Source organism: Ascaphus truei, chromosome 16, assembly GCF_040206685.1.
Source record: "Ascaphus truei isolate aAscTru1 chromosome 16, aAscTru1.hap1, whole genome shotgun sequence".
In the NCBI taxonomy this organism is placed as follows: Eukaryota; Metazoa; Chordata; class Amphibia; order Anura; family Ascaphidae; genus Ascaphus; species Ascaphus truei.
In genome coordinates this window covers 11,813,522-11,839,779 of record NC_134498.1, presented here as the reverse complement: position 1 = coordinate 11,839,779, position 26,258 = coordinate 11,813,522, and the positions used below count along the sequence as shown (strand labels likewise).

The 26,258-nt window shown below is 42.0% G+C and overlaps 1 protein-coding gene across 1 annotated transcript; it reads left to right on the top strand.

The window, feature by feature from the left end:
- Positions 1-1,410: 1,410 nt before the first annotated feature.
- On the top strand, positions 1,411-12,245 carry LOC142467287 (vomeronasal type-2 receptor 26-like). The gene is made up of 4 exons (XM_075572764.1): positions 1,411-2,104; positions 3,026-3,250; positions 6,912-7,035; positions 10,185-12,245. Exons 1-4 carry the CDS (start codon positions 1,490-1,492, stop codon positions 11,084-11,086), a joined length of 1,866 nt encoding a protein of 621 aa, XP_075428879.1. The 5' UTR covers positions 1,411-1,489; the 3' UTR covers positions 11,087-12,245.
- The last annotated feature ends 14,013 nt before the right edge of the window (positions 12,246-26,258 follow it).

Sequence of the window (26,258 nt, the reverse complement as noted above, 5' to 3'; positions counted from 1 at the left end):
AGCTATTCTAATTTTTTGCCCTTTCTCTTTTTTGATAATTTGTTAGATTTTACTGTATGTACATTTAGGTTAAACAGCACAGTGACTAGAAAGGGCTCTTAGGTGTGTTGCAGCTCTAGAAGCTGTCTTAAGGCATAAGATTGCTTTCTTAACATGGCCCATTATGTTATGGCTGTTTCAGAAACTTGCTGTTCTTTTCAGACAATAAAACATGCGTTTCCATGTCTCATGAAATGTGCATGCAGAGAATAGCATTGATAATGATAAGCATCCCACTGAATGAGAGCTATTTGTGTCCTTTTGGATTCAAAAACGGGATCCTTGTTACTGGCACTGTATGTTGAAGTTTAGATCAGATCCAAAACCAGAAACATTTGAATTATGGTAAATAAGGGGGGGAAATCCACTGTATAGATTATATTAAAGACAAAGAGTTGTCAAGTACAACCATGCCGATAATTCTCAATATAAAACATTAAAATATTGGTGTCTACAAAAGTTTTCATCATCACAAGCAGTGGCGTAACTACATTTCTTAGGCCCCCTGAATACATTTTGATAGGGCCCCTTAAAAATAAACATTTATTTAGCTTTCACCGGGGTCCCAATGTGAGCGACCTTGTGAGTACCCCCCCTCACACACCTTGCACTCACCCTCTCACAGTACCCCCTCTCATCCTCACACCCACCCCTCATCCTCATACCCCCCTTACTGTCCACCACTCTCTCCCCATGTCTCACCCCTTTCTTACTCTTCCTCCCTCTCACTCTGTCTTCCCCTCTCCTCTCTTTCCTCTCTATCCCTCCAACGCACTCTCCATTCCCCCCCTACATTCACAATCCCCCCTTCTACACACAATTTCCCACACATACAGACACCCACGCAGACACACACATACACACACACACACACACACACACACACCTCTATGCTGTATTGCCAGGGATTTAGACCTAGATGTCTGACGTCACTAGGGGGCGCCATATGGTAGCTCTGACGTCATCAGGTGGGCGTCAACATCCTGGTTATGTGGCAGAGCGGGGAGGGGTGAGTATCAGGGGGGTGGTATATATTGTGACTGTTTCTTGTGTTTGTAGCCTTCACCTTGAGAAAGGCAGTATTTGACTGCCGAAACGTTTGACTTTATGGCATATTAAACCTCCTTTTGAGTAAGACAGTGTGCCTGCTTCTTCTTCTTTGTGCCGGCACTATAAGCGCAGCTTTAGCATTCATTTAGTCTAATTATATTAAACAGAGGTAATATGTGTTCTAGTAACTGAAATCATTTTTTTGTAGATCAGCTACGTGTCTCAAGATCCACTACAAAATGATAAACAGAATTTCCCTTTTTTCTACCGTATTGTACCAAGTGAACATACACTGTATGCTGCAATAGTTGAATTACTGAAGCACTTTGGTTGGACTTGGATAGGTATTATAACTCCAGATGATGACACCAGTTTAAAGGCTATCAGGAGTATTACAAATATGATTATAGAAAATGGGGGATGCATTGAATTTACTGAAATTGTGCCCTATATCAACAATTTTAGCCCACAAAGAATAATGGAAATTAAGCATACTATTGCAAAGTCAACAGCAAATGTAATACTTGTGTATGGAACAAAAAATTATATTTACTATCTGGAACAAAATGTAGCTGTCCGCACCATACCAGGAAAGGTTTGGATCAGTACCGCAGAGACCAGTTTCCGATTACGCTACAAATTAAATGACACACTTATCAATGGTTCTTTACAACTTGTTATGCACAAAAAGGAAATTCCAGACTTCATTAAATTTGTCCGTGAAGTTGATCCTAACCGATTCCCTACAGGACGGACGTTCACAACATGGTGGGATGAACTGTGTGAAAATCGATGTCCATTCAATCAAAAGAGACGAAACTGCACAGGTGTGGAGAGTGGCAGGCCAATTCTATATTCACACTGTAACCTCCGATTTTCTGCCATGAGTTACAGTGTTTATAATGCTGTTTATGCAGTGGCCCACGCCTTACATGAAATGTATCACGACACACCACAAAAAGAAAGATTACTAGATCAAAACAAACAAAAATTTCAAGATTTAAAACCGTGGAAGGTAAGGGGGAAAAAAATTATACATTGGGTTTTAGAACACACTTGGAAAATACATCTCAAGTTTAATTTGGCAATGTAGACATCCTATTGTGAAAGTCCACATCCAAGCACAATAAGGTACATAATACTGTTTTATTATAGTAAGAACTACATTTACCAGTCCAAATCTTATACCCTTTTACAAATTGACCTTTTGAGTTTTTGTACTACTATATCGTTACATAGCTACATAGAAGATGAAGTTTCAACAAGACATACATATGCAGCCACCAGTATCCGACCACGTGTCTGGGAAAATACTGTGGCTATCTCACAGTAAACGCTGCAACATTTCTGTGAGATTTCTGCAGCCCGACTAATGGCCCATTGGATTAACACAGCGGGGGTCCTTGCAGTCCAATTCAAACCGAATGGGACTGCAGGGACCCCCACTGTGTTAATCCGATGCGCCATTAGTCCGACTGTAGAATCTCACAGAAATGTTGCAGCTTTTACTGTGAGATAGCCACAGTATTTTCCCAGGCACGTGGTCGGATACTGGTGGCTGCATGTGTATGTCCATCCAATAATATACATTTCAAACTTTTTTGTTTAAACTTTTGGTTCTCAAACAGTAGTTTTCCAAACTCTACATCTTTTTCTCAGATTTCATGGACCTGTACATAGCATGTCATATAAGCATGGATAGCATTAAAGATGGATACAAATAGAATAAGCATACAGTACATTACCCTATTCCTAATGATACTAATATTACAAAATATAAATATTTATGTAAAAAGGGAGCAATGGGTAAATACCACCCCATCTCAACCCTGCACTTAGCACTTGTCTAATATAGTTGCATTAATAGATACTTTTAAAAGGGAGAGACCACACTGTCCTCTCAACCAAAAACAATAATTACTTGTTTGTTTTCCAGTTGCATAATTTCCTGAAAAAGGTCCATTTCACAAATACAATGGGCCAAGAGATCTATTTTAATGAAAAAGAAATTTCCAATGGATATGATATTTATAATATAGTCTACTTGCCCAATGGGACAGTGAGAACAGAACGTGTTGGAAGTTACAACTATAATGCACCCAATGGAAATAAATTTACGATGAATGAAAAGGCGATAATCTGGGAAAGCAACTTCACTGAGGTTAGATGTTATTCCTTATAAAGCAAAATACATTTCAGATGTAATGATTACCTTATTAAACGCTTTGTGAAATACAGAACTTGGGCTGGTTACATTACAATAAATAATTACTTATTGTACAGGTTTTTATTTTCAGCATTAAATAGAAAAAAAATTATAATCCTGAAGCAGCATAATCAAGCCTCATTATTACTTTTTTAAATGCCACAGTATATAACTAGTGCATATTGACCCAAGTCAGAAGGTGGTAAGGTGTCTTCTAGCACTAGAATCTTTTTTTGTTTGCGTAGTAAATATGACCCATGATATTAAAAAGTCTTATGTATTTGCGCTTATATAAATTTTTTATTTATTTGACAATATATGCTACATTACCTTCATGTAGCCGAGTTTCCCTGTCCCTCCCTTTCCTCCGATGCGGGAGCGGAGCAGGGGGAGGCTACGGCAGAAATGCATGCGGGCAGAGAGAGGGAGCTCTGGTACTCCAGAGGCTCCGCAGCGCACCCAGCTAGTGTGGGCCACCATGTTGTCAGACACGCATGCGCAGAGTACGGCTCATGCATGCGCAGAGTGCCTGAGGTGCGGTGGCCATTCCAGAGAGGGTGCGCATGCGCAGTGAACACAGAGTAGTGGTGGCAATCTTAAACAAGCCTCCACAGGGAAACTACACTCAGCAGAGTGCTCTGGGAGATGTACCACGTGTGCAGTGCTAGCCAATAGGGCTCCCTGAGATTCCCTGAGGAAAGACAGTTACATTTGGTGCACTTGGACCGCGCGCTGGCAGTTGGTTCCAGGAGGGAGAAGGGGAAGGTAGGGTCTGGGTGTCTGTGGCTCTCAGACGTGGCCTAGATTGCCCCTCAGCCCACAGTTAGGACCCAACCATCCTCAGTTTGTGGCTGCTTCAGGGAAAAGCCCTCAGATAGGGACATGTCCCCAGTAGTCTTGATAGAGGTAGGATCTGTGACAGGACTTTAGGGAGACTCACTTGGGGTATTGGGTTTGTGTGTGCTATATACTGTGGTGTGCAGGTTGCATAATATATGATGGAAAAAGGCTTTCCGCGCTCTAGCTGTCCAAAACCGTATTATAAGGTCAGTCTCCCCTTGCTGCTAGCTGTTTGGAAGCGCCTCCTCAAAAACGCTCCTAAAGGTGGTTCCAGATGGAGACCCCAGAAACATAATATATGCTCAGTAAAACCCGTTATTATATACCTGTGTGTGTGTGTGTGTTTTACTATTGGTTCCTGTGAGGGTCTTATCCCGCTACGGTGGGATCCCTCGCAGGTGGAGGTGCTGCACCGAGGCGGACAAGAGATCCCCCCAGGCTCCCAGTGGTGGAGGCCCAGGCCTTTTGGTAGCCAACAGGTAACGGCAGTACTGGTAGTTCATTTAGTTACGGGGGAACAAAGGCTACATACACAAATAAAAATGCAAAGCAACATTTGTTTAAAATAAAGCAAAGTATTTCAGCTTAAATGAAAGGATGCACTTTTGCTTTGTATATTTAATGTATTGAACCAATAGTGAGATGGATACATGTGAAGTTGTGAAGAATAATGTGATCATTGTGAATAACTTTACGTGACCCTTACAGTATGAATGCTTTTTCCTGTATTGTATTCTCTTTGCCTGTTTCTCTAATAGAATCACCAGTTGCTTAGGAATTGAAAGTATTTATTACTACATTAAGTGTCAGATTTCATATTAGGCATGCTAGGCCTGGGCCTAAGGCAGCAAAATTTGAGGGCAGCAAAAATGGCCTCCCCGTATAATTTTGCCGCGTTCTCTGGCCTATCGGACCTAATGGGAAGGACACTTGCCGGTGTCAACCGCCTCCTCTCTGCTGTCCTCCTGCTCCTTTGGAATCCCCACATCAAATGACGCTGTGGCTATCCCCAACAGGACGTCACACGACATCTCGTGCCATGGCAATGCAAGGAGCCGGCCGACACAGGCAAGTCCCTAGGGGCGGCGGATTTTGAAATCCGCTGCTGGCTACATTCAATCAAATACAGTTTTTTTTAAAGTGGTAGACTGAAACCCTAATTCTGGTAATTTCATCACCACGCAGTTGTACGTAGTAGGGCTAGGTTTTCCCAAAGCAGCAAAGTCACTCTACAAATTTGGAAAACCCACCACCGGGGAAATATTGAGCCACTGCTTTTCCTTTGTTAAAAATACAGCAGCCACAGTCTGTTACTGGAATACTGCATATTGCACATTATAATTTTTTAAAGAAACAGCTTTCACTGTATAACATTATAACTACCCAATTCTATTTAGCACATTTGTATATGGTAGCCAAATGCAAAATGTGTGACCACGAAATAAATATTCAATAATGTTGATGTTCATGTTGGAAATTTCTAAATGAATATGAATGGAAATGTTTATAGTCATAAGAATGTGGGTTCCTTTATGTGAATGTAGGGATGTCTCAGTTTGCTTCTACCTTCGCTGCAGCGTGTCTCCAGAGGGAGTGTTGAGAAGGTTCCGCAGCGTCCCGGCATTACAGGGCGCCGCCATGTTGTTGCGCAATAGTCAGGAGCAGAGAGAGTTCGCGCATGCGCAGTACAAAGCGCGCGAACGGCCAGCCAATCAGAAGAGGCTTAGCAAGTAAACTACAACTCCCAGGAGCCTCCGCGAAGTCACCTGATGCCAGGGAGCGAATAGGAGTGCAGGGATCGCGGGAGGCTGGAAAGGGAAGCGTGGGGGACAGACCACGCTAGCCAGAGGGCACCGGAGGAGCAAGAGGAGATGTAGTGTGTGTGCAGGGGGTCAGATTCCCCCTCAGGCCCCAGTGTATTCCCTGAGTAACTCTAGCTTGTAGTGGTGCTGCAGGGTCGCCCTCTATTGTTAGCTACACATGACCCTTACTGCATAGACAGATAGGGACACAGTGTTGCGGAGCTGCGGTTGGTGACAGTCGTCTGGGCCCAGGCTGCTGTACATCATCCACTACTCGTGAGAGACTGCGCTGGATCAGCGGATCCTTTGTGAAGTTGTTGCCGTTCACCCCAGTGACCGGAAGGTATTTACTAAGTACACCAACACCGGTCAACAGGCGCTGATCCCGCCTTAGGGAACACTCTTTGGGGACACTAGGTGAAGTGACCAAAGGACTGAGCCTATATACATATCAGTAGTATTATGGACACAGTGTGGGGGCACGCGGTGACGGGACAGTGATATTTCTCTTTATGAGAGTGGCCGAGCCACAGGTGTTATATTGATTGCAAGTAGTGATTAAGGATACTGTTTGATGTGTGTTATTGCTTTGCCTATAAGATAAGGTTCTATCAATACTTATTAGTAAACAGTTACAATCTGATGTGTGTTGCTATTGTTCTTGCCCAGGGGAATCTTACTCATTGGGGATCCTGGGTAAGTGGAGGCGCTGCCAGTACTATAACTATACCCCAGGCTCCCAGCTAACGGAGGCCCAGATCTCCTTGAGCCAACAGGTGTGTACAGTACCAGTAGTCACTCTAGGGCATAAGAAAGAGGGCTACATGAGCTATATGTATTAGTTGGTTAAGTGATATTACCATTCTCAATCCATTTAGGGCTCTCAGAAGCTGATGTAATTAGGAATGTTTTCATCATACAAAATACTTGATATACTCAATGTCATTGTACAACAGTTTTCTTTTTATAACTAGACCCCACGGTCTGTGTGCAGTGAGAGCTGCCAGCCTGGTTATAGGAAGTCTGTCCGGGAGGGACAACCAGCTTGCTGCTATGATTGTTTAACATGTCCTGAGGGAGAAATTTCCAACCAGACAGGTGAGTCCTAAATTGTGGCTAGAAATTTGCACTCATTTTGCTGATCAATGTAAATGTCAAACTAATTCTGCCTTTTAAGATATTTTTATTTAGTCAAACCTTTGTTAAACTTCATGAAAATTGTTGATTTTGGACATTCACAGTTGACGAATATTTCAAATATAAGTAGCTTTGAAAAATATAAAAATTATTTAAAAATACGCAGTTATAATATTTTATCAAAACATTGACACATTTGAGAGGTACTGGAGAATATTGTCAATAATCAAATGCAAAAATTAAGAACCAAACATTTTTGATCCTACAGTACAAATTACCCAATAGCCTTTGTTTAATTTTTCTTTATTGATTGTATTTCTTAAAAAGGTCACAGAAATGTTTGAGAACTAAACTGGGACAGATTCTCCCATCTGTATCTGTGAATAATCATGATAGTAATTAAATCAAAATATAGCAAATACGTTGATGTGGTTATTTTGCAATATTTGCAATATTTGCAAGAAAATTAATTGAGAAATCACAAAACAATAAGCATTGAGCGGACTAGAAATGTGGAACCTTTTCTCTGAAGTCCCTAAAAATGGAACTTCCCTATTTTGTTAAACATTGCCATTTTTCAGAAAAGTAGAGTGAAATAGAGTCCAAAGTCGATATAGATATATATATAATGGCTTCATGGTTTAATGGCTTTGCATCTCATCCCAGCCTCTGTCTAAAAGCTGTGTTTAAAACAGCATGCATTGGCTTGAGGATTGGCTTGTGTAATACGAGCTTGAGACAAAAGGTGGCACTGAGTGCTCATTTGCATGTCATTTCCCAGAATCCCTTGCTGCAGTGGAAGCGCTGTATGCTGGGTGACAATGGGGAAAGACAAGGTTGCAGACCTGTCTAAGACATGCAAGTGAACATACAGTAATATTTACAGTTGCTTTATGCTTTACTGTGGAGGGTTTTTGTCACTTTTTTTACCCACCATAACCTTAATAGTAGTGGTGATTACCTAGTCTAGTCTCAAACCTGCTTTGCCATTAAGACCAACCTCACACTGATGATACCCATCAAGGTTGAAACATGTCTGTGAATGGGTTTAATGGCTTTGCATCTCATCCCAGCCTCAGTCTAAAAGCTGTGTTTAAAACAGCATGCATTGGCTTGAGGATTGGCTTGTGTAATACGAGCTTGAGACAAAAGGTGGCACTGAGTGCTCATTTGCATGTCATTTCCCAGAATCCCTTGCTGCAGTGGAAGCGCTGTATGCTGGGTGACAATGGAGAAAGACAGGGTTGTAGACCTGTCTAAGACATGCAAGTGAACATACAGTAATATTTACAGTTGCTATATATATATATATATATATATATATATATATATATCCATTAAAATAACATACGTGGAGAGCACACCCGATATAGCTTGGTTTATGCTAATAGGATATGCAAAAGTATATTGTAATGATTCATATTAGCATATATCCCAGGCTTGTTGGAAAGTTGGTTTGAGGGGATATACAGTATCTAGTTTGGAACTTTAGTAAAATAGGACTCTCTCTATTTGTGCAAAGGGAAAACAATGTCAGTTTCAAGAGCATTTGCCCCAAATCCGGTTGCACATCAAATTTTGTTCAAAAACCATCAAGAATTTGCAACTCTAATTTTTACACTTTCACCCATCTCTTTCCATTAAACTGCAATGTGGGTCATCTAGCCAAGGGGTGTGCAAACTTTTCAGCCTGCGCCCTTGCCTGCTCTCCCCACCTCCTCATGCCCCCCTTACCTTGGCTCCGGTGTCAAATGACAACGCGGGGTCATATGATGCCGCGTTTCCATGGCGACACATCAGCCGAAGCAATGGTAACGGCATTTACAGAGGCCTTGCTCGGTCCCCCGACATTACATTTAAATGCCTTTGGGAATAGCGGGGGGCCTATGTAACCACTGCACCCCCCCCCTGGAAAATTTGGGGGGCACTCCCCCCATTTTGCGCACATCCCTGATCTAGCCTACAAGCCGTATAGCAGCAATCTCGAATAAGTGACAGAAAAACAACATTATATAAGGAATTAATAATGTCATTGCCTTCCTTATAGAAGTGGAGCGAGCAAAGACTTGGCTGTTTTTGTTTCTTTAGAAGTTAAAAATTACTTTTTTATTTATTTATTAAAAGGGAGTGGTGGTTAATCAAGTATTTTCAGCAGCCTTATCATGCATGCCCTGTCCTTATCAAACATTTATATTTTATAAAAGGGGAGAAAGGAGGTTACACACAGGGACATATGAAAACATGGTGTATATAGAGGAAATTTAGTGCAGGAGTCTCAACTCCAGTCCTCAAGACCCCCAACAGGTCAGGTTTAAAAATATCCCAGCTCAATTCCATTGATTGATCCACCTATGGTGAAGCAGGGACACCCTAAAACCTGACCTTTGGGGGTCTTGAGGACACAAGTTGAGCACCTATGATCTAGAGGACCCTTCCCAAATCTCTACTCACCACATTTACAAACATATTTAAAAATACCTATTGGTATCTGATTCTTGTACTTAAAAGGCACCAGTTACCTATAGGTATTTAGCCCCTTAAACATGTCACTTTCATTAGTGCACATTGGTCATAGGAGGGATTGCCCCTTTAAAGCAGGGACAGAGATGAAAACCAGCATAAACACAACCAGTATATTATTGGAGATATATTAAGATATAGCTTATATATGATGGGGTATATGCTCTTATTTTTCCTTTGCATATAGAAACATCCCTAGTGTGTCCCTTCCTTGCCTGCATTGCTCTGTATTTCCACCCTCTTCCCTGCAACATGTTTAGCACTTTCATTCTATGCGGTCTCTAAATCTACAGACGGACGTAATGCAATTTATATAAAAGTTCTTCCTTGCCAATCTCTGGATCATTTTTGCACTATAAATACACAGAACTTTTTAAAATTACTAGTAAATGGAGGGATGACCCTTACTTATGAGAATAATATTATTATTTAAGTATTTAACTATATACTATTTACTATATATTTTGTCACATTGGATGTAGCATTGGGCTTTCTGACTTTTGTAGTAAATGGAGAGTGTTGACAGAGAAAGAGAGAACAATTTATTGAAAAACAATGTCACGTTTTATATTGATGTTTTCATTTTCCAGATAAGGATGTGTGCGTAAAATGTCCAGAAGACCAATGGCCTAATGAACAGAAAACAGTTTGCATCCCAAAAGTTGTAACATTCCTGTCCTACAAAGACCCAGTTGGCATTGTCCTGACTTTTATAGCAGTTTGCTTCTCTTTTATTTCTGCTGGTGTTTTGGGAATATTTATTAAGTATCAGAGTACTCCAATTGTCAAAGCTAACAACAGGGATCTCAGCTACCTCCTATTGACTTCACTCATGTTCTCTTTTCTCTGTTGTTTGATCTTTATTGGACGTCCAGAGAAGTTGACCTGTTTCCTACGGCAAGCAATTTTTGGGATCACTTTCTCAATCTCAGTATCCTCCCTTTTGGCCAAAACACTGACTGTTGTGATAGCTTTCAATTCTACCAAACCAGGGAGAAATGTACAAAAGTGGGTGGGGGCTAAAGTTCCCAAGTATATTGTCCTGTTCTGTTCAACCATTCAAGTTCTTATCTGTATTCTGTGGCTGGTTATTTCTCCTCCATTCCCATACTATAACATGCAGTCAGAAACTGGAAAAATCATAGCCGAGTGCAATGAAGGTTCAGCTATGGCTTTTTATTCCATACTTGGATACTTGTGCATCTTGGCTTGTATAAGTTTCATTGTTGCTTTCCTGGCCAGAAAATTACCTGACACATTTAATGAAGCAAAATTTATCACTTTTAGTATGTTGGTTTTCTTCAGTGTTTGGGTATTCTTTATTCCAACCTATCTCAGTGCTAAAGGGACATCCATGGTAGTTGTGGAAGTATTTGCTATCTTGGCCTCAAGTTCTGGGTTATTGGGTTGCATATTTGCTCCCAAGTGTTATATAATTCTCCTGAAGCCTCAGAACAACCGAAAAAATTATTTGTTAAAGGGTTCACTATAGTTAGATTAGAATTCAAAGTAAGGTGATATGTACAGTAATTGCCATAGTAGAGGAAAAACACTGCAGCAATATGCTTCTGTATGCAAATTCTTAAACATTGGTATAACAATGTTGTTTTCAAAATGTCTAGGTGATGAATGTAGACAATTTTGGAGCGAGGCAAATAGTGTAATTGTATCTAATGCTTATATGCAGCAATGTATCATGATCTTTGCTCCAATATTTCCCCAGGACGAGATACAGAGGAAGTCCATAATACACATATCATTGGGTGCATTCCTTGTCTGGGTGTATCATTGTGTCCCCTTTTATTGGCGTCATAAACATTTGAACTGACAAACTTTCCCAGCCAGCAATCTGTGTCAAATGTAAAGAACTCTAAAAAAAATAATGCAAGGTTTCAAAACAGGTTCTTTGTGTTGACACTTCACTTCTAACAACTTTATTCATTGAAGTCTTAAAAAAATAGCAGTGTTAGGCATAGCATTTTTGTTGCCAGTTGAGTGATGGAGAATATAAGGCTGTAATTTGGAATATACAGTACTGTATTCATTAAAAAAAAACATAGTATATTTATACTGCATTTATATTAAAACGATATATATATATCTTCATATTTAGTAAGCCATGTTCTGCCATAAGACACCATCCGGTGCTGGAAGACACCTTGCAGCCTTTCATGGTCTGTGAGGTGTTTTCCGAGTGAAGAAAAGGTACCTTATGGCACAAGGCTGCTTTGTGGATATGGCCCCTAGACCAAGTTTCTCAACCAAACCACAAATAAGGGTAACATATTAGATCAAATTTAAATTTTGAAATTTAATACACTGGCTTTATTATATTTACAGTAGGTACTTCTCAAATAAACATATTTTGTTTGTATTTTATAGCAAACTTTTATGTCGTGTTTATACCGATCTTCACCAAATCATAGAAGGCCTTCTTCCAACATTGATGTTAGCTATTTTGCAGGCTTTCTGACTGACTGTTATTGCTGAAGCTATGGGGGTTTACATGCTGTATACCGTATAATGATGCTGAACTATATCTCTATTATTTAATAATTAGCTATAGACTGACGCACAAACTACATATACAGTAACAGACATGTTTTTTATGCAGATTGAAGGGGGGGGGGGGCGGGGGGAGAAGCAGAACATGTAATACATCTAAATCTGTGAGTCCTGTAAATCCTCCATAACTCCTGTTTACTACCCCCCAAATCGTAATCCCCCATTATATGTGGATAATAGTGCTTGATACAATTGACGCTTACAGGTGCAAGAGGAAAATTATTTATTTGCTTCACTTTGCTTCTTTACTTTGTTTTTATAAATGCTTTTTTAATATAGTCTAATTTCCCTATCTGTAACTACATACTCATTGAACTTTAAATCCCCTAAGATCCACTGTATAACATCTGGTTGTTTCTCGTACAAAAATAAAAAACACTTTTATTATGATTGTAGTTTGACATTGTCCTGATTCTCATAGCTTCATGTACAGTATTCTGTAATTACTATGTAACCTTGATGTTTGGGTTTTGATGTGTAACTGTGTATCCAGTAATGTATATTGCACACCTAAAGACAAAAATAAGGTAGGTACTCAGTCCTTGCAGCAACTGCAACTGGCAATACCACAGGAGAGGAAGGCACTCCAGACTTTACAAAAATATATATATTTTTAAATTACGTTTTCAATGTATCAGCGTATTTAGAACACCTTCTCCATCACAGAAAACATACTACACAAACATCCAAAATGTAAGGGCAAAAAAAGGAACAAACTCCCTCCAAAATATGTGACCCGTCCCTCAGGAGGCCATCATGACATCATTCCCCAATCAGAAGCTTGGGATCACCCACCAATATAGTAAAAACAGAAACATAATCCCCAAACCATAAAAGAAACAGTCACTATCCTATTAGAAACATCATACTAAAGCAGCAAAAACTGTGAAATCTTATAGATTTTTTTAAAATTAAATCAGTTCTTTAGTATTAGATCATAGTGACTGTTTATTTGTATTGTTTAATTTAATGCCATTTTACATTAGTTTAAAGCATCATTTGATTTCTATAGCAGGTTGTAGCCCACCTTCCGAAGCAGTGCAAGATCTTTGCAACAGTTTCCTGTTGTGAATAATTTGTTGCAATTGTTCCCAGCAGTTTTAGCTGTAAACTGTAACAAGTACATAATGTTACCTTAGTAATATAAGGGTACAGTGTAGCTGCTGAGTTACACTGACTGAAGCAGCCATTGTGTTATTCACACAATCAGGATTTTGACAGATTTATAGCAGGAGCACGAAACGATTGCCAGCTTGGATAAGAATGTAGAATGAATCATTGTCACATGCTTTACATATGAAAATAATAAAGGGAAAAAAAGTTGGAACGTAGTATTGCTGCTTTAAAAATGAAGTGTTAACACTATGCCTGTCACGGGAGAGCAGGAACTTTCCACCTTTATACCGGGATCATATCACTGAGCAAAACCAAGAAGTAAAACAAATTGTCATTTATTCCATTGAAACAGACGTACACACAGGGGATTACAAAATACAGGAGAAAACACACTTACTAGGGGTCTGGGATACAAAACTAAACTTTCCTAGGTGAAATAGTCCATACAACAAAGTCTTTAGATTGACCGGGACTTAGCCCAGAAAGTCCTGAAACTCCAATCGGCAGGTAGTTCCAGACGCCACCGCTGTATCTGCTCCGGAGATGCCAAAATCCCTTGACCGGGAGATAGTACCAAATGTCCAGGTACTCTTTTGGCGTGTAGTTCCAGCCACGACCGCTACATTCTTTTCTGAGCATTTGCCCCCGAAAGTTGGGAATTAGAAAATTTCTTGACCTGAAATTTCTGAAGACGGTCGCTGTTATTTCTCCCAGAGCATCTTTTGGTGGTTTCGAATTTGCCGCTGCTGTCTTGGCGCTTAGAATCTAAGGACCAGATTGGCTGCTGGCTTTTTTATAGTATTTCAGATTCTGGCCTGGTTACCCCCTCACCGTCACAAAGACCCACTACATCTGATGGCCAGCCCATGTTGGAATCTGTTATACATTATACCACAATGAGAACAAAGCACACTGCTTGTGTATGGATACAATAAACTTAAATAATTATTCTAAAACAAACAAACTACATGAAATAATTACAATATCAGTCCAAATACAAGGGATAATGCATCAAAAGGTAGTCTCATACAGTAGATCAAAAAAACAAACAAGGGATTCAAGCAGGACACTGTTGAGGATATAATGTATGTACGGGACACATTTTTGCATTTATTGTTCTAAACTGGAGTCCCTCTGCATACTGTATTTCCTCAGCAATGTAATGTTCCAATCCCATATTTAAAGCAGCAGTACAAGCTGCCGGTTTTTAAATTATTTTAATTTTTTCCCTTTAATATGTGCATCAATACAGTCCAAACAATGATAAGTAATTAGTAAAGCTGCTGATCGTTCCGCTCTCCTGTGATTGATCGGCAAAGATTCGACTAAGGGGTTCACTAGATGGCTGGCAGTGCAGCAGAAGAGGACCAAAGATGCAATGTTCTGTGGGGCAGATCATGTGACTACGCAGTTACTAGATACAATTGGTGAACCGCTAGAGAGAGGGCAGGGCTCAAAAAGGGGTGTGCCTGTTTCAGAAGAGGAAAGGGAAGTGACTTTGTAAATGGTTGCTAAAGACACAACAAATGCTTGTTACATTATAATATATAAAAAATGTAATTCAGAGTTGGTTTAAGAAAGTGCTACAAGTATTTTCTCATAGTACAGAACTGATGTATTAAAAAACAAAAAACACATTTGGAATATTGATTGGTCTGCAGCGTTAAGTTCTTAGAAACAACAGTGACTGATTACATGACAAAATAGGTCTCACCCCTTCTGTTCACTGAAAGAAATAGTCTTTATGCCATTATCAAGATGCAAATGTAAAAATGTAAATCCCCCACAGAAATAACATGTCTGTTAAAATCCTATGTACTGTACAAGGCAACGTACTGCGCCTTTATCCTCCTGCGGCCGCCACAGCGGGAATTTTTCTGTCAGGTTTCCCGCGCCGTGGGCGCATTCAATGATAAGCGGCATTAGCGCTTATCTGATGATGCGGCCGCCGCGCGGGAAACTCCGGAAGAAACGGAGAAAACCCCCGCATTTATCCGGGCAAGTAGGAGGATAAAGGCGGCCACAGCAGTACTATAATCGTGAAGCGCTTTGAGTATCATTGGGAGAAAGTGCTATATGAACTAAAGTTATTATTTATTAATATTATTCATAGCAACACCAGGACCACAGTAGGCTGATTAAATATACCAGAAAGTACCAAAATGTATACTAGTAACACATATGAAAAGCGTGAATAAAAAATAGAATCTGAGGGTTACATTGCAAAATGACAAATGAGTTTATTGCGTATTGGTGCACCCACACAGGGGAAAAGCTTAAAAACAAAAGCGCTCCTGCTGAAATATGGCCTACAAGGCATATTTATACCATAATACTAAAGCCCACGCCCCCTTTATGAGGTGGCTTGTGTGTCATTACATATGCGTTTAAGATAAACAAATATGAATATGAGAACATTGATTTAATAACATAAATGTAAAACATAGCTACAGTTACAAAATTATTATGCAAGCTCGTAACCTTTCCCTATATACGCTGGTTTGAGGGAAGGGTGTATTTGACCATGAAATCCGCCCCCTGAATGTGAGAAGTGGCTGTTATCTTCTCCCCAAGGTTTGTGGTTAGCTGAAGGCTTATTGTCACAAAAAATACTTCGGAGCAAAAGAAAGTAAAAGAAAATGTTCCCTTTAAAACTCATTTTCATTCCAACTTTTTATGCAGACAATAGACAAAATGGATGACAAGATCAGGCACCTAACATGGATGCTGAAAAAAATGGCTGCTTAGATCCTAGTGCTGTTTACGTCAGACCCCCCCCCCCCCCTTAATGTACTTTTTTCTCAACTTTGTCGGTCCCTCCTCTTTATTCTTAAAACATTTCTTTTGAGAATTATTGACATGATGTTAGTCCAGAGACACATGTTGTATTTTGGGGTGCTCCATCATCAGATATGATCATTGATATAACTCAGGGGAAGAGGGTGCGTGCCCTTCACTGTCATAGTCTTGCATAGCGCTGCGGCCAAACTATCTTCCAGAGTTAGAACACTGTACTTGGCATCTTCTTTCTTCAAGGGACTGCTATAGCTTGGATCTGCAAATAATGGGATCAGGTCTGAAGAAGGTGAGGGGGTAGCACATTTGTGGATCATACCCTTGTAACACACACATATATGTCAACAAGTAACATTAACACACACAGCAAAGCATTCAGAAGTTTTGCTCCTAGTGATCCAAGCCATTCACCTAGCCCCAAAGGATCCTATCCTGTATCACCTCCCTTTCTAAGCCTCTTTTGAATCTATTGTATTTCGTCTAGTTCATGCTGTACATTGCCACTCTGATCTTGAATGAAAACACAGCATTGTTCTTTAATTAGGGCACATACCCCTCCCTTTGAAGCTAAAACATAGTCTAAAGCATTTCTGTTTTGTAAGGCCATACGCCTAATCTGAATCCGTTCTTGGTTTAATGATGAAGTGGAAAACTGTAAAATTAAGGCCACATCCTTCCTGTAAATTGTTAGCTGGCTGAAAATACATTTTTACACAGGTTTCATTGGTTGGTGGAGGCACTTGACCCATACATTGATTGTGGTTCCTAGTGGACTTTAAAGGGCTTTTCCCTTAAAGGGGCTGGCTTAAAAAATAGGAAAATCAAGAAATTATACACATAATGCTAAAAACTTTATTTTATGCAAGCGACCTTTATTGATATCACACCTTGTGGTTTTCCCGAATACACAGAAAACATTCTTCGGCTTTGGGTATGCAGTTGCTAGATAAAGGAAATGGCAGAAGACTTGGTATGATCAGAATGCCCGTAGCAGAGAATTCATCCCAGGACAGCAAGTACTTGTTCTCAAACCTACTCGGGAGAATAAATTGATGGCTGCCTGGTCGGGACTGGGCCCGGTACTCCGAAAGATGAATGAGTGCAACTATGTTGTGCAGGTAGATGCCGAGGCAGAGAGGAATAAGACTTATCACATTAATATGCTAAAGGAGTATGTAGCCCCGAGTGTGGCATCAGTGTTGGCCATTTGTAGCCTACCGATGGGAGATCCGGCGGGCAATGCTCTGCCAGATCTCTTAGGGGAGGCTAGGCAGACAGGTACTGTAGAGCAGGTGGAGATAGGGTCTCAGTTAAGTGTCAGGCAGCGAGCAAAAGCCAGGGCTATGCTAGGTCAGTATAGGGCTCTGTTCACGGATAAGCCGGGCATGACCCATATCACAGATCTCCCCGTGCTCATGGGTGTTCTGCGCACTCTGCATAATCATGCCTATCGGGTATCGGCAGAGATTAAGGGCAGTATAGAGAGGGAGGTAGAAGAGATGCTGGTCCTTGGGATAATTGTACCATCCCAGAGTCCTTGGGCTTGTCCGATAGTCCTGGTACCTAAGAGGGACGGGACCTCTCGGTTCTGTGTGGACTACCAACAGCTAAACGCAGGGACGGTGTCAGATGCTTATCCCATGCCCCGCATGGATGAGTTGCTGGATGAATTCGCGGGGGCAAAGTATCTGACCACTATGCATCTCAGTAAAGGTTACTGGCAGATCCCCTTGACCCAGGAGGCTAGGGAGAAGTCAGCATTCATTACCCCGAGTGGCCTCTATGAATTCCTAGTGATGCCATTTGGGATGAAAAATGCCCCAGTCACCTTCCAACGCCTGGTCAATCATTTACTGGAGGCTATGCAGGGGTTTGCACGGGCATACCTGGACGACATTGCTGTGTTTAGTAATTCGTGGGACTCACACGTACGTGTAGCTGCGGTGCTAGCCAGGATTAGGGAAGCGGGACTCACCTAGAAACCCACCAAGTGCTTAGAAGGGATGGCAGAGGTACTGTACCTAGGGCATAGGGTGGGTGGCGGGCACCTCAAACCAGAGCCAGCCAAGGTGGAAGTGATAGTGCAGTGGTCTGTTCCCAAGACCAAGAAGGAGGTCATGGCTTTTTTAGGCACCGCAGGCTACTATAGGAAGTTGGTTCCCCAGTATAGCGCCATTGCAAAACCCCTGACTGGCTTGACCCAGAAGCGACAGTCTGTGCTGGTAGTCTGGTCTCCAGTCTGTGAAACATTCCTTCCAGACACTGAGGACTTCACTGGCCAGTGCCCCTATTCTAGCTGCACCAGACTACTCAAAAAAGTTTTTGAGCAGACTGATGCCTCGGTGCTGTGCTCAGCCAAGTGGGGGAGGAGGGCAGTGAACACCCAGTGGTGTATCTGAGCCACAAGTTGCTGACCAGAGAGGTGGCTTATGCCACCATTGAAAAAGGGTGTCTGGCCATTGTATGAGCTCTGAGAAAACTTCAGCCCTATCTCTACGGCAGGCCATTCACTGTGATCACCAATCACAAACCGTTTAGTTGGCTTCAATGGGTGTCCGGGTAAAATGCCAACTTACTGCGCTGGAGTCTTGCTTTGCAAGAGTTTGACTTCACCATACAGCATAAGAAGGGCAGTGAGCATGGCAATGCCAATGGCCTTTCCCGGCAGGACAATCACTACGAACTGACAACCTCAAGAGCTGACAGGCCAGGCCAACCACAAGACGAGGTGGTCGGGGCAGAGCCTGCACTTTGAATTGGGGGAGGTGTGGCGGGAGGGAGTTAACCAAGCCAATAATAAAAAACAAATACAAACCAGCGCCCACAGGGATTGATAATGTCCAATAAGTCCAAAGACAAGGGGGAAAAGTCCAGCAGGTCCAAATGAATGTAAAATCTCCAATCAATGGGTCCGTGTCAACGTATGAAACATCCTACCAGACAAGGACAGGGAAGGGGAAGGGGAGGGAGGGAGAGGGGGAGGAAAACACGAGGAATAAAAAAGTGCAGGGCAAGGGGGGCAACCTCATGTACCGGGGTACAGACCCCTTCTTCTGGCCCATTCCCAGGTAGACCGTAGTCACCTGGTACTTCCCTCAACCCTGTAGGAGAGTCCCTGAGGTACACAGTGACAGAATGCCACGAAATCTCAAAGTTGAATATCAACAGGCTGTGTAGCACATGCCACAGGAGTGTCCCAGAGATACACACTAATGGACTAATGCTGGGTCTCAAGGCTAAATAAAGGAAAATTGTGGAACAGAGATTTCACACAAAGGAGCTTGTAGACACAGTGAGAGCTATGTCATGGCAATGGAGTATATCTGGCAAAGTATGATGCTAAAGGGTTAATGACCCACTTATGCAGACCTAAGGGGACACAGAAATACTCAAAAACTGGTACAGGAATAAATAAATGTTACATGAATCAAGACAGAAACCATAACACAAGGTAAAAAGACATACTTGAATCCAGCATGCACAGGAAAAGTCCAAAAGCAAATAGAGCTGTAACAGTGAACTCCTCCGTGTGCAGACAGCCCAGCAATGCGTGAGGAGCGGTACCTGCAGTCCTTGAAGTGGCGCAGCCCGGTGACGTCACTGCAAGCAGACTGGAATCCTGAGTCAAAGTTCCCCCATGTGTAGGAAACAGTGCAGTGAAGCCCACACGTGTGCACGAGCATAGTCCAAGCTGCCCGATCCAAGGGGCGGACCCAGTCTAGTTCTGTAGCAAGTGAGATCGAGCAGCCACTCAAGGGACAGCAGAGGGGATAGATGTGTGCCAACAGTGGAGGAGAGCTTCACAAGGCACCAGCAGTCCACCAGGGGCCCAGAGACATTGAATCATAATGCACAGAAGGGAGACAGTGAACACAGGGGTTAAATGCATATGCAATGATCTCAAAATAAAGGCAAATGATCTGAAAATAAAGGCAAATGCCCTAGATATAAACAGACATCCCCAGTTAGAGTACACAGTAGTATGGTGAGGCAGAGGTGGAGGAGACGAATGTGCCAAGGGTAGATCACAGCACGGAATGACGGACACAGGGGAAGGTCACATGCTCCGGCAGTGGACACCATAGAACCAGTGGAGTCAGAGATCTGTGGACCAAAAAATAGAGTCAGATGCAAGCAGCAGTGGAACCGCAAAGACCCTAAACATAGCAAGTGGTAGCAGACCCCTAGTAGAGGGCTTAAGAGCATGAACTTTAAAAGAAGCACCTCAGATCGAGATCCTTATTAATGCCCTTTGGGGTCATGGTGCCCAAGCGCCGAATCCACTGTGTCTCTTTGCGCAACAGGTGCATCTTGGTGTTACCACCACGTCTACCTCTGGTATGTCCATCTATTATCTGAAACCAGAGCTGACTGGATGTTGTGTCCTGCCTGTATAAAATATTGGGCCACAGGGGCTTCAGGATCCTGCCTGCGGATCGCCGCCTTGTGTTGTCGGATCCTGTCCTTGACACATTGTGTAGTCTCCCCCGACATTTATACAGCTTTATCCGGAGACTCCATGATTTGTAGCTGAAACATTGTATTTTTTTCTATTGCTCTCTAATGAAATCCCATCCCACCCAATGCATGTCAGTGTAAGATCTCTTGTTTCTTCCCAGATCTGTCTGGTAGGATGTTTCATACGCTGACACGGACCCATTGATTGGAGATTTTACATTCATTTGGACCTACTGGACTTTCCCCCCCCCCCCTCTTTGGATTTATTGGACATTATGAATCCCTGTGGGCGCTTGTTTGTATTTGTTTTTTCTGTCTTCTCTGGTGTTGTTCACACCAGTCTTCCTGGCTGCCCTGACTTAATTTCACCTATTGTTGCATATTGTTTGTATAGCTTTGATAGGGATTATTGCTTCAAAGCACATTCTTCCTGTGAGGCCAATAATAAAGGTATTATGCCCGGCTGGTTAACCCTAACCCCTGTTGGGACTGAAGGGGTTAAACTGTATTGTTCCCATCATATCATGTTTTCCCCTACACTACCTTTATTGTCCCTAATTTGCAGCTAAAGAAGCTAGCTGCTGTTGAATGAATTAACTATGTGCGAATTGTATTTGTGACACAAGGGGGAGACCCTAAAGCTTAACCAAGCGCTAAGAGAAGAAGCGTGGCAATGAATGGGTGGTTGCTTTGACGTATAGGGATCACTTCCTAAGCCGTAGACCTCTAAACCGCAAAGTCAATTGGAAAAGTGGTTTGCGGTCTAGCTGAAGTGCCTTCTTGTCAAAATGTATCCACCGGTCTCGTTAGTCACTTAAGATGGAATTGTTGGTGCGTGGCTGCGGTTAAGGATCAAAGCCAGCACGAATACATTGTATGCCGGCTTGTAACCCAGACCGATTATAGGTCAAACCTCAACCCACATCAGAGAGCCCGTTCAATTAAGTGGATAACTTGCATTGGGAAAGAGCTAGCACTCTAATTTTTGGAGTGCAGCTAGGTAAAAAGAAACCATAAACATACATATAAGGTTTATAATTGTTGCACAAGCAGAACATACTTTTATAAATAAACTGTATTGTATTGGTGTTTTAAAATGTACAGGCAGGAACCCTTCCTGCCAGACCGGCAATGAGTCCATTAACATGCCCATATGTTATGGAAGAATGAGCTGAGGGTTTTTGCATCTCCGCCCTTCAAAGAGCACCCTGCAGAGTTGGTGCTCTTGTGTCTCGGGAAGTCCAGAGTTGAAAAGCCTCAGAGATCCTAGGTGTTAGGATGGCTGGGATATTGTAAGTACCAGATACCGGTGTGAAGTATGGGCACTTCACACTTAGTAGCCAAACCCCAGACTTACTGTCGCCAGGTAAGGGGTTGTGCCCGGTAAGCTAAGGAGCTCAGGTGTGTGAGGTTAGCATGTGCAAACCAGGAAGCAACTTCTGCCCTTTTTGTAAAGTACTGGCAAGTCGGGTATAGGTAGGGAAAATTATTCCCACATGAGGATTGGGTTTATATGTTAGGTATAGGATCCTTGACCCTATAAAAATGCCTGCAGCCCAGTCCCACTCAGATTCATCACAGATTTTGCCAAGAAGCGTCCAAGTACAGCGTCAGTGGGTCCGGAGTGTAACGACACCGTAACGAAGAATTGCACCCCTCTTCCAAAGTTCATTTGGGCTAAGGATTCCCGAACGAATCCTGTAAGGAAATTATGAAGGACTTTCGTTTAGCGGAGATAGCGGGCTGGCAATTTGCGCCCCTAGCCAAGACTGTCGCACGGCGTACATCGCACACCCACTTGCATGCGTGCAGGAGTGCCCAGAGACTTTGTTTCGTTCCGTGGACATTTTATTTTGTTTCCTTGTCCCAGTAAGTGTTTTATTGACTGTAATTGTGAAGTATTGTGTGTTTGTCTCAAAAGGAAATAAATTACAATTTATTTCACTCATCTTGTATGCTCAGTCCAGAATCCCGGTATTAATTTGTTGGTAAGCACTGGTCTACAGTGACAGTGTGCAACCTCTCAATATGTGGTTGTTTTAATAAAGATAATTAGGGTTTGTTCAGTGTGCTTTCTGCCTATGTTTCTCTTCATTTTCATGTACTAAACCTTCAAGTAGTTTCCTCACTACTGAAGTCAGGCTTACAGGTCTGTAATTCCCGTTTGTGATCTAGCTCCCTTTTAAAGTATAGGCATCGGCTTTACGCCAATCTTGTGGCACTGAGCCTGTGGAAATGGGGTCCTTGAATATTAAATGTAATGGTTTTGCTATTACTGGATTTAGCTCCTTAAGAACTCTTGGATGTATACCATCGGGGCCAGGTGCCTTATTTACTTTAATATTATTAAAGTTTATTCAGAACAACAGCTCCAGCAGTGTGAGCTCAACCATCTGATGGCTGGCACCACTGGCACTGTATACTTAGTTTTGAGAAGAGATGGGAGAATTAGCCCGAATCTGTTTCCCGGATTTTCGCATATTTTCACCCCCAAATTCCGTTTCATGGTTTAAAATCTGAAAACGGATTTGGTCGGTCTAATCCATGCAGATTCATCAAGAACCGCAATTGGATACAATCCGTTGACGGATTTGTGTTATCCAATCTGCTGAATCAGCAATCCTTTAGCGGATTCTTAAAAATCTGTCAACGGATTGCAGAATCCATGAATTGCTTGGCAATAATAATAATAAAAAAATTCACAAAACAAAAATCAACTTTTTTTTAAACTGAACCGCAGAAATCAGAGGAAAGAACCGTCCGATCTGCTGCGGATCTAAATCCGCCCCCCCAAATTTGCCCATCTCTTTTTTTGAGCTCTAGTTCTCATTCAGTGCTCATACCTGTACAAAACCCTTTACCCTCTTCATGGATAGAGAAGCCTATGTAATAAGCAGTCTTCTGCTATATTTTATAAATAAATTGTTTTACCAGGAAGTAATACATTGAGAGTTACCTCACGTTTTCAAGTATGTTCTGGGCACAGAGTTATAATGACAAATATATGGTAACAAATGCATGTGTACAAATATATAGTTACAATGAGTGAAAAGGGTTATACAGTATATTATATACAAGACATTATATGCACAGTTAAAATAATACTGTATATATTACAGGAGTATATAACAGTTATAGACCAGATTAAAATGTGAGACAGTTTCAGTTTTGAAAGAATTTAGACTTGTGGGTGGTGGCTGTCAGAGTCTCCGGTAGATTGTTCCAGTTTTGGGGTGCACAGTATGAGAAGGAGGAGCGGCCGGATACTTTGTTAAATCTTGGGACCATGAACAGTCTTTTGGAGTCAGATCTCAGATGATAAGTACTGCATGTGGTAGGAGCTTGTTCAGATAGGTGGGTAGCTTGCCCAGAAAGTATTTGAAGGCAAGACAGGAAAGGTGAAATCTGTGCCTAGACTCAAGTGATGACCAATCTAGTTCTTTGAGCATTTTGCAGTGATGTGTGTTGTAGTTACATTGCAGGACAAAGCGGCATATTTAGAGGGTATCAAGTTTGCCAAGGTGAGTTTCGGGTGCCGTGACATATACTATGTACCCATAGTCTATAATTGGCTTCAGCATCTGCTGTGCAATGCTCTTTCTGACCAGCAGACTTATGGAGAATTTGTTCCTATATAGTACACCTACTTTGGCATAGGTTTTGGATGTCAGGGTATCAATGTGCAACCCAAATGTTAAATGGAAGTCAAACCATATGCTCAAATATTTGAAACAAGTAACAGGGGCTAGGATAGTATTAGAGTTTGTTCTGATCTGTAGCTCCTTTATTGGAAGCTTTAGAAATGTAGCCTTGGTCCCAAATAACATTGTTACAGTCATGTCAGTGTTTAGAAACAGTTTGTTTTGGGAAATCCAATTTTCAAGTCTCAAAAATTCAGATTGAAGTCCGTGTCCAAGGTCAGAGAGGTTAGGGCTGTGTGCATATAAAAGAGAAAAAACACAAAAGCGCACCAAGATGAGAGATGTAATATGTATTACCACGAATAAAAAATAGTAATAACTTACATGTACAAATTCTTTAATAATCCCCGATTCTAACGTTGATCAAAGCAGTAGGGCATCACATGGGAAGTGAAAGGGCAGTCTCAGTCCTGGGAGATCAGTCCCGCGCGCTGGGGCTGTCTCCGTTGTGTCTCCTATCATCCACGTGTTAGCGTGGTGGGGAGTATAGCGCGCGTGCGCAGGAACCAGAGCCCTCTATAGGTGTCCTTATGATGCCTGTCCGTTTTTGTTCACGTAGGAAAGATCGGGAACGGACATAAACGATACACTTGGATGTGTACTGGTAGTGGGTAATGAAACCGCCAGCCACAATGGTCGCGACCGTTCCCGATCGTTCCTACGTGAACGAAAACGGACAGGCATCATAAGGACACCTATAGAGGGCTCCGGTTCCTGCGCACGCGCGCTATACTCCCCACCACGCTAACACACGTGGATGATAGGAGACACAACGGAGACAGCCCCAGCGCGCGGGACTGATCTCCCAGGACTGAGACTGCCCTTTCACTTCCCATGTGATGCCCTACTGCTTTGATCAACGTTAGAATCGGGGATTATTAAAGAATTTGTACATGTAAGTTATTACTATTTTTTATTTGTGGTAATACATATTACATCTCTCATCTTGGTGCGCTTTTGTGTTTTTTCTCTTTTGCTGACATTGGTATCGCCGTCGGAGTCTTCCGGTGGAATCCACATTTGGAGGTGGGGGAGACACCTCAAAACACGAGAGCAGCAAAAGAACAGAGAGGGATCAACATTCCAGGTTTAAAGAGCCAGAGCGTGGACTGAACTTTTTCATCACTGTGTGCATATAAGATTGTGTCATCCACATACATGTGTATTGAAGCTCCTGTATGAGCTGTAGGAAGATCATTGATGAACACTGAGAAGAGGAGGGGCCCCAGAACAGAGCATTGCGGGACAACGCAGGTGATATCCAAGGGGTTGGAGCTAGTGCCCGAGATAGACACATGTTGGGATCTATGTGATAGGTAGGAATAAAACCAGTTTAAAGCATGTTTCCCTATTCCAGAGCACTGGAGTTTGTTAAGCAAGATAACATGATCAACAGGAAATTTGTCTTGGTATAGTAATCGCTTAATTGGGAGTGAACACATTTTTCCATGACTTTTGATAGTATTGGGAGAAGAGAGATTGGCCTGTAGTTTAAGACAGTGTTTTTGTCCCCACTTTTGAAGATTGGGACAACTCTGGCAATTTTCCAGGTCTTAAGGATATGGCCTGAAGACAATATAGAGTTGATTAGGGAAGCAAGCGGTTTGGCAATGGCTGGGGCACCAAGTCATAGGAACTTAGGTTGCAGTAGATCAGGTCCACACTGGCTGCTTAGTTTTAATTTGAGGACCGCTTGTGTAATCTCCTCTTATACTTATATTGGGACAAATTGAAAACTGTGGGCAGTGTTGGGAGAGGGTGGGGCTATAGAGGTACTCCCAGAATGAGGTTCTTGTATGTTGTTCGGGTTGCGTTTCGCTAATAAATTAGTAGAACACCCCACAATGTGTTAATTGAATGCATTTGCAATGTCAACGGGATTTGCCAGGGAAATATCCTCATTAATAATATTACATGGTGGTTGATGGTTAGGAGGCTGGAATATATTTTTCATGACCTTCCAGAAGTTTGCTAGATTTGATGTTCAGGATTCTGATGAAGATTGTCAGAGTAATATTGTGCTTTTGC